This window comes from Podarcis erhardii (assembly GCF_964252035.2).
Source record: "Podarcis erhardii genome assembly, chromosome: 12".
Taxonomy (NCBI): domain Eukaryota; kingdom Metazoa; phylum Chordata; class Lepidosauria; order Squamata; family Lacertidae; genus Podarcis; species Podarcis erhardii.
In genome coordinates, this window is record NC_138513.1 from 11,483,996 (window position 1) to 11,497,587 (window position 13,592).

Consider the following 13,592-nt stretch of genomic DNA (forward strand, 5'->3'; position numbering starts at 1 on the left):
AGAATATCCTTGTGAAAGAATTTAAGAAGAACAGTTTCATATCTTAATTGACTGTCTTTATAAGGAAGCAGTCCAGCTACCAATAAAGGAAAGCTATTATTACTTGGAGAAAATCCAGTCTCGGACACAATCCTAACCATACTATTCAGATCAAGGGGACGTTTATGTAAATCCAGTTAAAAGTAGGGTCTTAAATACAGATGACCCATCTGTACCCCTGAAAGTCTGCTGGATATTGGGGAGAGAAGTCCGGTAAGAGGCCACTGTTAAAACAAAGTCAACAAGAGCATCAGGTAGAGTTTAGCCATTGTACTGTTACTTGCAGAAGATACTTGTTGCAATTGGCCACGCCCATCATCATCATCATCTGCTCATTGTGTCCATTTTGCTAGCTGAAAACATTATTGTCAGGGAACTGCCATCGGAGCCAGAGGAGGAGGGAGGGCTCCAGAGGGATGCCGGAGAGGGTCCCAGCAGGGAGAGAGGCAGCCCATCTGCGGGGGAAGGAAATCAGCGTAGCACCAGTGGAGAAGGGGGACAGATGGGGGAATCGGTGAGGAGGCTCCAGGACTCCTCTCCGGAGACCAGCGGGGAGAGCACGGGTCCTCCGCTGCCCACACCCTCCCTGCGCAGAAGGCTTCCGCGCAGGGACAGTAGGCGGAGACTAGGCGTCAAAGAGCTTCTTTGCTGGAAGAAGTTCAAGAAACGCCCACTGACGGATTCTGCCAGCGATTGAGACAGCCACGGATGGGTGGCTGTCCGGACAGAAAGGGTTCACCCAGGTGACTCAGCCAGGTGTTGCGATGACTTACACACGAGCAACCCCCCTAGAACCATTACAGTTATGTACCAAAGTCTCGGATTAAACCACAATATCCTAAATTCTGGTGTAATGATAAGTATTGAGGTAGAAAGGGAGGTGGATTTCATTTAGAACCTAGCTTTAATTCCTGATGATTGCTTAATTGCTTAATAATGTCTAATAAATGCACCCCAAATCTATCACCATCAACCACATTGTTCATGATGGGGCTCTTCAGGCCTTGGACTCTGGCATAGGAACTTGTGTTGCATAGTCAGACCACTGGTCTACCTAGCTGTTGGTTATATATGCTGGCAGCACCCCACCAGAGTTTCAGATGTTCTCCCTCTTTTAGTTACAGCCCTTCCGTCCTTTCAAAAAACTTAACCGTTTCAAGGAAAACAAATTGGAAAGTGTGATGATGCCGTTGACTTCACAGAAGTGTTGACAGTGTTCAATCTGTGTTGATTAAAACTTGGCAATGGGAATTGAATGGTACAGTGGTACCTCAGGTTACATACGCTTCAGGTTACATACGCTTCAGGTTACAGACTCCACTAACCCAGAAATAGTACCTTGGGTTAAAAACTTTGCTTCAGGATAAGAACAGATATCGTGCTCCGGTGGCGCAGCTGCAGCAGTAGGCCCCATTAGCTAAAGTGGTGCTTCAGGTTAAGAACAGTTTCAGGTTACGAACAGACCTCCAGAACGAATTAAGTATTTAACCCGAGGTACCACTGTATATTGGAGGGCACTAGAATAGCAGTAATTCCAAATAAATGTGTGTTGCTATGCAGCTATATTGTGCTTAGTAGACTGACACAAAAGGCATCCAAGCACAGAGGCCTCCTTCTAGACTAGAAATGTTTGATAATGGAGCAAAGGGCTGCATTAATTGGTAAATCTAGACCTGAGTGTCAGCAGTGGCGGTCTGCCCTGTTTTGCTACCTGAGGCAGAGCAGGAAGGGGCCATGCCTCACTTACCAGTGCATGGCTTCTGGTGAGATCTTGTGAGAGGTCAGTAATATCTTGCTGGAACCTGGGTATCACAACCTGGGATTCTGCCATCTTAAGGGTAGACTGGCCCCAAGTGTCACATTAGATTTTGATGTCTGGGAGGTCTAGAACAGGCTTCCTCAACCTCGGCCCTCCAAATGTTTTGAGACTACAATTCCCATCATCTCTGACCACTGCTAGCTAGGGATCATGGAAGTTGTAGGCCAAAAATATGTGGAGGGCTGAGGTTGAGGAAGTCTAGAATGTTCTGAGTACTATATCCAGTTACTCTCACACACAGCACATAATGATTTTCAGCAACAAGGAGGTTGAGCTGTCACCTTGCACCTTGGAATATACCAGGCAAGATCTAGCATGGCTTGGGGATACCCCACCTGGTGCTATCTCTAAGACTTTGCTGTATCTGAGATCTTGGGGCCTATAAAACACTTTGCTAGCCTGGTTGAGTGACATTCTTGGCGCCACCTTGCATACATGCATAACGGACCCAGAATGTGCCATCAATAGATACCCACAATGCTTTTTTTGTGGGGGACGATGCATTTTTGAATTCAGGAATCTTCTCCAGAATTTTGGCAGAGTAGAATTGATTCATTCTTGGCTCTGCCAAAACTTCACTGACTGGAACTCCTTGCATTTGCTCATCCCTAATTATATATTAAAATATTTGTGGTCAGAATGTTAAGTGTATTCTTGAAATAGTTTGCTTCTGTATTGCAGCTGAATCTCGCTGATAAAGCCTCTTTAGGGGAATGTCTATTTTTTTATTTATTCATGGAAGAAGTTCTTTTGGGTTTGGGTGTGGTCAAAATGAAAGGAAAAGCATTTAAAAAGGTATGTTGCCAGATTAAAGACCTGTGAACTATGGCCTGCATAATTTTAAATAGACTTTATAGTTATGCCATCTAGTGGCAGAAGGTGCAACAGAACTCCTGCCTAAATTTAGTTAGTAAGGAAGGACTGGGTTTTTAATTTCTGCTTATATCACGCCGTAAATGCCCATTTGCGTTGATGTTTCTGCATACAAATAATTCATGAATTAGTGATCAACAGTAATATTGGGCGATATATAGGCTGATATGCCACCAGATCGTCATCAAGGATATTAGGATTTAGGAGGAAAAACAGTTCATAAGACTGACATTTATTTCATAGAATATTTTTATGTTTTACAGGTGGTTGAACTGAAGCCTGGTGGAAAGGATATTCCTGTCACTAGCGCCAATCGAATCGCATACATCCATCTTGTGGCAGACTACAGGTTAAACAAACAGATCAGGCAGCATTGCCTTGCATTTAGACAGGGTCTTGCCAACGTTGTTAATCTTGAGTGGCTTAGAATGTTTGATCAGCAAGAAATTCAGGTACTGTTGCATAGCTCTGTGGACAAAATAATTTAGTAATATAAACCTTTGAAAATCCTGCCTGAAACTAAACTATGCACCTATCTTTCCCTATCTGTTCTAGGTTTTGATATCTGGTGCACAGGTTCCTATTAGTCTAGACGACCTTAAAACTTTCACAAACTATTCAGGCAAGTATATTGTAATTCAGATGATAAATAAGACAAAATCAAAGGCATGAGCCAGGAAGGTTGAGCCACAATTTTCAATTGAAGAATTAACTGTGTTTAACTTCTCTCCATTTCATGGGTTGCAAATTGGTTCTAAATTTTAGTTGGATCATTTTCCACATTACAGTTTTTAAGAGCAATATTTAAAACAACAGCAACCAGTTACAACAAAGTCCTTTATTGGCTCAGTTTTATATTAGGGAGCTCTTGGATGATGCCCAGTGCCACAAAGAGGACTGAGAACACCAAATATATAATAATGTCATACAAATGTACGATCATTCATGATGATCAGAATGCCTAAGAACGTCCGCTACAATGAGTTTTTAAAGCTACATTAATACTGTCTTAGGACATGAAAGAAAATACTCAAATGTAGTCCATTTTCAGTATATTATCTTGGATTTTAGTGTTTCAAAACCTGTGGCAGTCATTGATGAGAGACCTTGTCACACTATGTCTGCTGTTTCCCTCCTGCTAATCCGGGTCCAACCCCATAACTTTAAATATGCATATGTTTAATGAAAAGATAGTGAAGGCAGATAACCTTCCAACTGGAAACCCTATAATTGAAAGTCCTGCTTGCTGTATTTGGTATTGTACCCTTTCCCCATGGCGCTGAGGCTCCCAGCTGGGTCTTCTTTCCCCATATTGGTCTGGCTCAGACTTGCTTAGTCTTGGAGATGGAACTATCCAAGGTGCCTTCTCACTCATGCCTTTGTTTTTCACCATTTCTGCTTAATGTGCAAATGTTGCATTGATTGAGCTCAGTTTTAGAATGCTGGGCTGCTTCCAAAATGTGCTGAATCTTAGCACATTTATTGAATCCCCGAAAAGGCTAATATGGAATGGGACATGCCATTCTATTGCTCTCAGTACTGATGTATCAGGTGGTTCAGAATATGTTGGTTCTTTTGCTGGCACATGCGGGCTGTATAATCTGCACATCTGATTTTCTGCAGTGAGTACTGTAAGACGTATGAACAAAAGAAACCAGTAGCGAAGTAACTTGTAGCACGGCTGGCATTAGATGAGATCTGATTAACACATTTCAATCATTCAGATTTATCAGTGTATCTAGAATGCACTGTAGCTGTCTCTTAATAGTATATCGTAATAGCGCTGTTCAACATTGATACAATTTGTTTTTCTTTTGGAAAATTGTAGGTGGTTATTCTGCAGATCATCCAGTAATCAAAATATTTTGGAGAGTTGTAGAAAGTTTCACCGATGACGAAAAACGTAAATTGCTCAAGTTTGTGACAAGCTGTTCACGGCCTCCACTCTTGGGGTTTAAGGTATCTGTGTTCCTGAAATTGGCTTAACAGAAGCATAATCTGATTTATTGCAGCCATTCCCATGCTTTAGCACATTAAGAAATAATTGCTCAACAATTTAAGAAAAAAGCACAATAAATAGGAGTACTCAACATTTGCGCACAATATTAAGTGCTCATCAGTTCCTCTGCCTGATTTTTGGGGGTTCCTCCATGCCACTGACACATGGTGAAGTATTTTCAGGAGACTAGAGTAGAGGGCATTGAGGGATTTTGTGTTCTTCATTGAGTAACTATTTCTAGACCTTGAGAAATAAGGTTTCACTGATCCTCTGGCTTATCACATATTCTATGCCGCCCATCTCTATTTTTGCATTTTCTGTTGTGTCTGGAATGATTAGTTAACTTCTTGATATTGTGAGCTGCTTTGAGTATGGCTTACCATTGGGAATCAGCATACATATAGATGACAATGTACAGCTTTCTATTTCTTATATGCTCATTACAGGGACTGTGCCTACCCAGTAAAATCCTACCATGTAGTGCATATTATTTGACATGAGGAGCAGGAAAGATGCTTTCCCCATATATGGGCAAAGATTCCCAACAGCTGTTACCACTGTCTGATAACTGTGTAGGTTGATGAATAACTCCTGTCAAATGCCAAGAGCTGTTATTGTTTGCCCACCAAGCTCAGGGAAATGTACTGTTACCATGCTGCTCCCAAGCAGCATAGGAGCCCTGAGATAAGTAGCATAATTCAGTGTGACTATTACAAATGCTGTTGTAGTGCTTTTTTGAAGATGAAGAGCACCATGTACTGTAAGTAGTAATTAGTATTTGCAATGAAATAAGTGGATTCATTTAATGAAAAAAAAAATATATTGAGGGCAGCAATTAGTACAAAATGTCTTCGGTAATTAATTGTACATAGCTGCATTAAAGTAGAAGATAATTAAATGTTACTGTTAAGAACATAACTTTCTAATAGCCTGGCTTTGAAATCTTGTCCATGCTACATTGTGGAACCTTCACCTTTGCTAAAGTTAGTTCAGACTCATTTAGAAGAATGCAGTATGTCTTGAAGTACTTTTACTTATAAATAGCACAGTCACGACTTGCACTATTTAAAAAAGAAGAAAAAATGGAAGCCTTTACTGCCAGCAGCTTCAGATCACAATAACATATGCTACAGCTAATTAAAGTTTAATAAGTTTAATAAATGAGATTGTTACAGACAAAAAAAAATCATTAAAGTGCAGTTGGAAACTGTTAAGTTCCAATCAGGTCACACGATAAATTGATGATGCTTCTCACTTCTCTACTATTGCAGATTCCCGTTCCACAGTGTTTAATTATTCAACAAATGGTGCCCTTGGCTTGACATTTCAATATAGAACTTCATTTTTAACATTTTTAAAGCTTAAAGTAGGAAAATTCAATTAGCATTTTGAAAGGAACACTAAAAATACAGCATTTTATCTATGACATACATTTTAAGGCCTCCATTTAAACAATAATTTAACTTAAAATCTCATTAACCTTCTGGCATGGGGTGTTAGGATTTCTTTTTCTTTTTTTGCAGTTTCTAAAACCAGACAATCTATTTTCACTCACCAAAGCATTTGATTAAATTAATAAACTCTTGTAAAGAAAAGGAGAGCTTTGGATTATAATGTGGAAATGTCTTAGGCACCTAGGGTGGGTTGTGGGTGGGAGGAGAGATCTTGTTTTCTAAGAACTGAGGAAAACCTATTTTCTTTTCCTTTTGGGGGGGGAGGAGGGGTAAAACCATTATACACCTTGGGAATGTTCTTATTTTGTTAGAGGCAGAGTTGTTAAGTAGCTAGATCAGAGCTTTCCAAACTGTGTGTCACGACATGTTAGCGTGTTGGCTGCAGTGTGTAGGTTTGTCTTGCAAACGCTCCCTTCACTTCTCCTGGTGCTGGAAAGGATTTTCACCTCTGGTTTGCTAGTAAAACTGAATTACTGTGTCACGAACTGATGCATGTCTAAAAAGTGTGTCACCAACATGAAAAGTTTGAAAAGCTCTGAGCTAGATGAATCGGGAATAGGCAGCATGTCTGTGACCAAAATCTTCCTTCAAATTACTTTGATACGGTTTGACATTTTTGGGAGTACCAGATAATAATCTCTCTGTGTGTTTGTGTGTGTGAGAGAGAAAAAATGTATTTGATTCCTCAGATGTTAGAAAATGATTACTTTCAGCTGAGAGCTGACCTCTGGACTCCACACAACAATCTCCCCACCCCACCCGCCATGCTCACAGTGGTGTAACTCTACATACCTTTTCTCTAAGTATTCTATTGCTATAAGCAACAAATGGTTTGAGGATTATTTAAATATATGTGTAGATAAACACCAAGTGCACATTACAGATTGCTCAGCTCAATAATACATCTTGATTCCTGATAAACACATGCAAATTAGCTTTTCAGTGAATCAGAGTTAGGCTTTTAAGGATAGAATATGTGTTTTGTGGAACAACATTTGTGTGTTTATTTTTTATCTAAGGGCCAATAATCACATTGCTGTGTTAAGCTTACACAAGAATCTCAATGCTAATCCAGTTTTACTTGTAACAGATGACTTCCATGCTGTATCAGAAGCTGCTTTTGAAACTGCTCTCAGTTTCAAAACCAGCATTGGCTGCTTTTAAAGAAATTCTGCTTCTTCAACCTTTCTGTGGATCCTGGCCAAAGTCTCAAGCTGGCAACTGTCATTCTACAACACTGTTGAATAGTAAAATTATAAAAATGAACTGATGTGGGCAAAATACCTTGTAGTTGTCCATTTCACATAAAATTCCACAATAGGAGGTTATTGTGACTTCAGAAGCTAATAGTGTATCTCTTAATACATGTTTAGGGGCTTCTTTAAGGCCGCAAAGAAACTTTTATTTGGATTGTTTTTTTCTCCTTGTTTGGATGTTTGCTCTAATCCTTGTTTCATGGTTACATCTTCTCTCCTGCCCCAGGAATTGTATCCTGCTTTTTGCATACACAATGGAGGCTCTGATTTAGAGCGACTACCCACTGCCAGTACTTGCATGAATTTATTGAAGCTTCCAGAGTTTTATGATGAGAACCTTATGCGAAGTAAGCTGCTTTATGCCATTGAATGCGCTGCTGGATTTGAGTTGAGCTGAGCTGAGCTACTCTAATGCTCTGTTGAGGAACTAATCAGTGCCTACTTCCATACGCACCACCCACACCAAGCAGATTAAGAGAATCCCACCTAGGTTTCTGCAACTCATCTTTCCTGTCAAGTAGGTTTCAGTTTCAGTGCAAGATGTTATTTCTCTGTCACTCATTAAGCATTTAACTGTATCAACGGTATCTTACTCTGATTTCAAAATAATGACGCTGTGTGCAGTTTGGTAGGCTTTCCAAGAAAGAGCATATTTGGGGCACAGTAACATCATTTTGAAAATAACCAAAGATGAAGCTTTGGCTTTGCGCTGTTCAAATACAGAATAATTCCATAAGCTGGCAATAAAGCAACATACAAAGCAGCCCATGAGGAATAAACAGGGTGATGACTTTGGAGAGGGAAGCAGGCATTTTGCAAGTGGCTCAGAACTGGAAGGCTAAAAGCAGTTCCACTTATTTTTTTCTTCAAGCGGCAGAAATTGTTTACAAACCTTTCTGCAACTGCAGTTTGTTGCAACTGGGGGGGAAATGCATTTTTATTACTGTGGTAGGCATTGAAAGAAAGCGTTTATTTCACTTGTGTGTGTGCGTGTTTTTTCAAGACCTTCAGTTATCTGAATGGGCATGCCTGTTCTTCAGTCACTACCTTAACCTGTGTCTTGATTAACTGGACATGTTCTTTCCTTCTTCTGTTCCATTTTCTCCTGTGTGCCTGTAGACTTTTTAATGCGACAGACTTCTTTGGCATATATAATACATACGATAGCTGTGACTTTGGAAAAGAAATACTTGTAACAACTATTAAAATATATTTGAACCGGAAGCTCCAGGCTTTTACTCTTTTATATCTGAAAGCCTGTGGGTGGGTGTTCACGTACCCTCTTCAGCTTTCTCTGTCAGGAATAATTGTGGTTGGTGTAGAAACTGGGCTTTCCTTCGTTATTTGCCATGATTAAACAACTACGAATCCATTTGCTCAGTTAGCAGTTAGCTGCTTGGACACGGGGAAGGGAGTGCATCACTGGACTATGTTTGACAGACAAGGCAAACATTTGTTTCATGTGTTCAGAAATGGTTATGGCACTGGGTCAACATTTGTCTTCACGTGCAATTCTCACTAAATTATTTTTTTAATAATATAATTAGAACCTAAATCATTAACGGGCAGAATCAAGTGTGTCCTTTATTGTCACTTGGAAAAGGCCTGAGAACTTTTACATTGGGGGGCCCTTCCACTTCCGGCCTCCTAGACCGAAAGCTATTTTACTGCTGGGGAAGCTTCTGAATTTCATATTTAATTAGCAGTAAACAGCAATATATTTTAAATGTGCAGAAGAGCTCTTGAGTGATTTTAAGATGTTTACTAGTGTTAGTACAAAAAATGTATAATTTCATGATTTGGATAAGAAATGAAGTGTTAAAAATACTATTTGTAGTCACAATGTACAGAAATAAAACAATTGTTTTCTTTTTGGTTTTGTTCTAAGCTGCTTTATTTATGGTAACATTTACAATGCCCTGCCTATTCTGTTCCTGATAGCTGGCTGCCTGTGTTCTTTTTATTTTTATTTTTATATAGATTATGGAACTTAACACAGAAGGACTATAGAAACCTTTAACAGGACTGCTGCCTTCTCTAAAAAGCAAAGCCTGGACATTTCCTTTAAAAAAACACACACCATTATTTATTCTATAATCCAAAGTATTAAATATTTTGAAATTATTTTTTCAACTGAATTAATTTGTTGGATTAAAAGCTGTCATGTTTGTAAGTTGTAAAATGTAAATTAAACTCTTTTTGTATTGAGTCCTAGTATTTCCAGGGTTTTGTTAGTTTTAGGCCACATTATTTTAACGTCTGGTAAGTTACAATTTACTCTTGTTGTGCAAGCATAATGCACAGTTTCTAAAATGTTACCAAGGAAGCCAAAACAAGAATGAGGCTGACACTGGCCAAAATCAAATGAGCTATTCTCCGCCCCTTTCTCTTCCATGCTACATTACAACCATTTTTAAACAAAATGTTTTTGCAGGCGGTCTGCCATGTGCTATAAAGTGCTGCTCTTATTGCTTTTGGATTGGGAGGAAGTATATTAGCACATATGTGACTTTGTCCAGTATGTTCCTGTGGGCAGGACCTACAGCATAGGTGGTGTAAAATTCCAAGGGCTAAAACCTTAATGACAATTAGCACAATGAAAAAAAGCAGGGAGCAGCAGAGCCTGAAAGGAATACAGTCAGTTCTTTCCAGCCTTGGGAAAAAGAAAAAGAAAAGTATTGCAACATCATGCTGCCTGGGAGCTGGCAGTCATATTTATTATGCAACCGACTAGCAAGATACCAACCAATTGTCAGAATCTGTACAGAAATGCCCATGTTGAATTGGTAGGTGAATGCAGCCCCACTTGTCATATAGCTACTGTATATTTCCTAGGGCCTCAGTTCCATCTCTGTATCCCTTGCAATCCTTACCTTAATCCACGGGCCATGTTACTGAGATGTCCACTGAGCCACAGAATTATGTATGTAAATATGACCCTAGAAATGGATGAGCCCTGGAATAAGGGGCAGAGTTTAGTTTTGTTCAGAGAGAAACTTTGGAGGGTGGCATCCATGTCACCACAAGCTTTGCACTCACTCAAGCCTTAGTCAGCCGTTTTGGCTCGTGAACGCCACAAACCTGGAAGTGAGTGTTGCGGTTTGCGAACGTTCTTTTGGAAGCAGAACATTCGGTGGGGCTTCTGGGGCTCCCGATTGGCCACAGGAAGCTCCTGCAGCCAATCGGAAGCTGCGCCTTGGAAGTTGAATGTTTTGGAAGTCGAACAAGCTTCTGGAATAGATTATTATAAGACTATGGTGGTTCAGAGGGACCTGTTACCTGGCTCACTGGGCCAATTCTACACATACTCTAAATACACATTACTAAAGGATTGGTCTGTCTGTAACGGTTATACACAATTCTTTGCACCCCCACTTGGAGAAGTTTGAGGCCTTGCCATCATTTGCATGAGTGTCAGAAAAAGCAAACTCCTTCAAGCCAGAAGATTCCTCCAGAGTGACAGGTAAGTTGTCCATGGCTGACTCCAGCAACTGAGTCTCTTCCCAAGTCTCAAGGGTTTCTTTTTACACAAGAAGCTGCTTTATACCAAGTCAAATCTCTGGTCCATCTAGTTCAGTACTGTCTACACCTAACCGGCAGCAGCTCTCCAAGCTTTCACATGGGACATTCCCAGCCCTACCTGGAGGTGCCAGGGAGACTTTCTGTATGCAAAGCAGCTGTACCACTGACCTATGGCCCTTCCTCTTTTTCTTATTGCCATCTCACCTTTTGCATTAAAGATAGCTTACACAAATATAAAAGCCATGCACCCTGTTCTTCGACTAAATTGTTTCGAAGCCATTTTTTAATTGCTGTAACGCACCCTGGGACCTGCTGGCAAAGGGTGGGTACAAAAACAAATTTAATATGGCTCGTAGCAAATTAAAGCCAAGTCCAAGAACAAAGGTTTCTCCTCCCACGCACCTTCTGCCCACTCTCTTCAGCTTGAAGGTTGTCATTTGCTAAGTAAAAAGCTGATGGGCATCTTACTCAACAACACAACCCAAACTATCAGATGGTCACCTGTTTGCTCCTAAGTGAAGGAATATCAGATTATCTGGGACTATTAACCACCTCTCTACTCAATCAGTTGGCCACAGGGCCTGTTCCAGTCCCCTGCTGAAGCCCCACATGCGGCTTTGGCTTCCAGCCAGATCTTGCAAGAGATCCATGAGATCCCACTGCAACCCAGAAGCTGCGACTGTAGCCACTTCTCTGCTAATGGGTAGGGGAGAGAGGCATGGAGGGGCCAGATAAGGAGAAGTGGGGGTGGAGGTGGCAGCTTCCAGCGACATCTTGCAAGAGCCCCCACAAGATCTTGTGCAGCTCTCGTGAGATCTCCCTGCAAGCCACTGCTGCTTCAGCAGTGCTGACAGACGGGCACTGCTCCTTGGATTCCACCGCCTGAGGTGGCTGCCTCAGTCTGCCACACAGATGGGACGACTGGTCAGCCAGAAGCCTATTGAGAGTAAGAGAGCGACAGCTGCTGCTTAAAAATGATGACCAGAAATATTGGGGCAGTAGGGAGGAAAAGTGTTCACTGGCCTCACCTTAAATATTTATATTTAATTAGCAGTAAACAGCAATATATTTAATTAGCAGTAAACAGCAATATATTTTAAATGTGCAGAAGAGCTCTTGAGTGATTTTAAGATGTTTACTAGTGTTAGTACAAAAAATGTATAATTTCATGATTTGGATAAGAAATGAAGTGTTAAAAATACTATTTGTAGTCACAATGTACAGAAATAAAACAATTGTTTTCTTTTTGGTTTTGTTCTAAGCTGCTTTATTTATGGTAACATTTACAATGCCCTGCCTATTCTGTTCCTGATGGCTGCCTGTGTTCTTTTTATTTTTATTTTTATATAGATTATGGAACTTAACACAGAAGGACTATAGAAACCTTTAACAGGACTGCTGCCTTCTCTAAAAAGCAAAGCCTGGACATTTCCTTTAAAAAAACACACACCATTATTTATTCTATAATCCAAAGTATTAAATATTTTGAAATTATTTTTTCAACTGAATTAATTTGTTGGATTAAAAGCTGTCATGTTTGTAAATTGTAAAATGTAAATTAAACTCTTTTTGTATTGAGTCCTAGTATTTCCAGGGTTTTGTTAGTTTTAGGCCACATTATTTTAACGTCTGGTAAGTTACAATTTACTCTTGTTCTGCAAGCATAATGCACAGTTTCTAAAATGTTACCAAGGAAGCCAAAACAAGAATGAGGCTGACACTGGCCAAAATCAAATGAGCTATTCTCCGCCCCTTTCTCTTCCATGCTACATTACAACCATTTTTAAACAAAATGTTTTTGCAGGCGGTCTGCCATGTGCTATAAAGTGCTGCTCTTATTGCTTTTGGATTGGGAGGAAGTATATTAGCACATATGTGACTTTGTCCAGTATGTTCCTGTGGGCAGGACCTACAGCATAGGTGGTGTAAAATTCCAAGGGCTAAAACCTTAATGACAATTAGCACAATGAAAAAAAGCAGGGAGCAGCAGAGCCTGAAAGGAATACAGTCAGTTCTTTCCAGCCTTGGGAAAAAGAAAAAGAAAAGTATTGCAACATCATGCTGCCTGGGAGCTGGCAGTCATATTTATTATGCAACCGACTAGCAAGATACCAACCAATTGTCAGAATCTGTACAGAAATGCCCATGTTGAATTGGTAGGTGAATGCAGCCCCACTTGTCATATAGCTACTGTATATTTCCTAGGGCCTCAGTTCCATCTCTGTATCCCTTGCAATCCTTACCTTAATCCACGGGCCATGTTACTGAGATGTCCACTGAGCCACAGAATTATGTATGTAAATATGACCCTAGAAATGGATGAGCCCTGGAATAAGGGGCAGAGTTTAGTTTTGTTCAGAGAGAAACTTTGGAGGGTGGCATCCATGTCACCACAAGCTTTGCACTCACTCAAGCCTTAGTCAGCCGTTTTGGCTCGTGAACGCCACAAACCTGGAAGTGAGTGTTGCGGTTTGCGAACGTTCTTTTGGAAGCAGAACATTCGGTGGGGCTTCTGGGGCTCCCGATTGGCCACAGGAAGCTCCTGCAGCCAATCGGAAGCTGCGCCTTGGAAGTTGAATGTTTTGGAAGTCGAACAAGCTTCTGGAATAGATTATTATAAGACTATGGTG

At 40.5% G+C, this 13,592-nt stretch overlaps 1 protein-coding gene and 2 long non-coding RNA genes across 4 annotated transcripts in view; 1 reads left to right on the top strand and 2 right to left on the bottom strand.

Moving 5' to 3' along the window:
- UBE3C (ubiquitin protein ligase E3C) overlaps nucleotides 1-9,619 on the top strand; it is a 61,411-nt gene extending 51,792 nt beyond the window's left edge. Inside the window, exons 20-24 of one of the 2 annotated variants that reach the window (XR_014150078.1) lie at nucleotides 2,995-3,183; nucleotides 3,287-3,353; nucleotides 4,560-4,690; nucleotides 7,667-7,967; nucleotides 9,421-9,619. Coding sequence is in view for 1 of the 2 variants with exons in the window: in XM_081834224.1 (XP_081690350.1) it covers nucleotides 2,995-3,183; nucleotides 3,287-3,353; nucleotides 4,560-4,690; nucleotides 7,667-7,837 (558 nt within the window). In the remaining variant the exon portion in view is untranslated. Of the gene's footprint in view, nucleotides 1-2,994; nucleotides 3,184-3,286; nucleotides 3,354-4,559; nucleotides 4,691-7,666; nucleotides 9,318-9,420 lie in introns of those variants that run through there. The other variant, XM_081834224.1, reaches the window with a different exon arrangement.
- Nucleotides 1-13,592, bottom strand: part of LOC309326088 — a 42,618-nt gene that overhangs the window by 16,068 nt on the left and 12,958 nt on the right. The window lies entirely within an intron of this gene.
- Nucleotides 6,233-7,660, bottom strand: LOC309326118. The gene is made up of 2 exons (XR_014150172.1): nucleotides 7,066-7,660; nucleotides 6,233-6,983 (listed from the first exon to the last, which is right to left on the bottom strand). It is a non-coding gene; the product is annotated as an uncharacterized lncRNA (long non-coding RNA).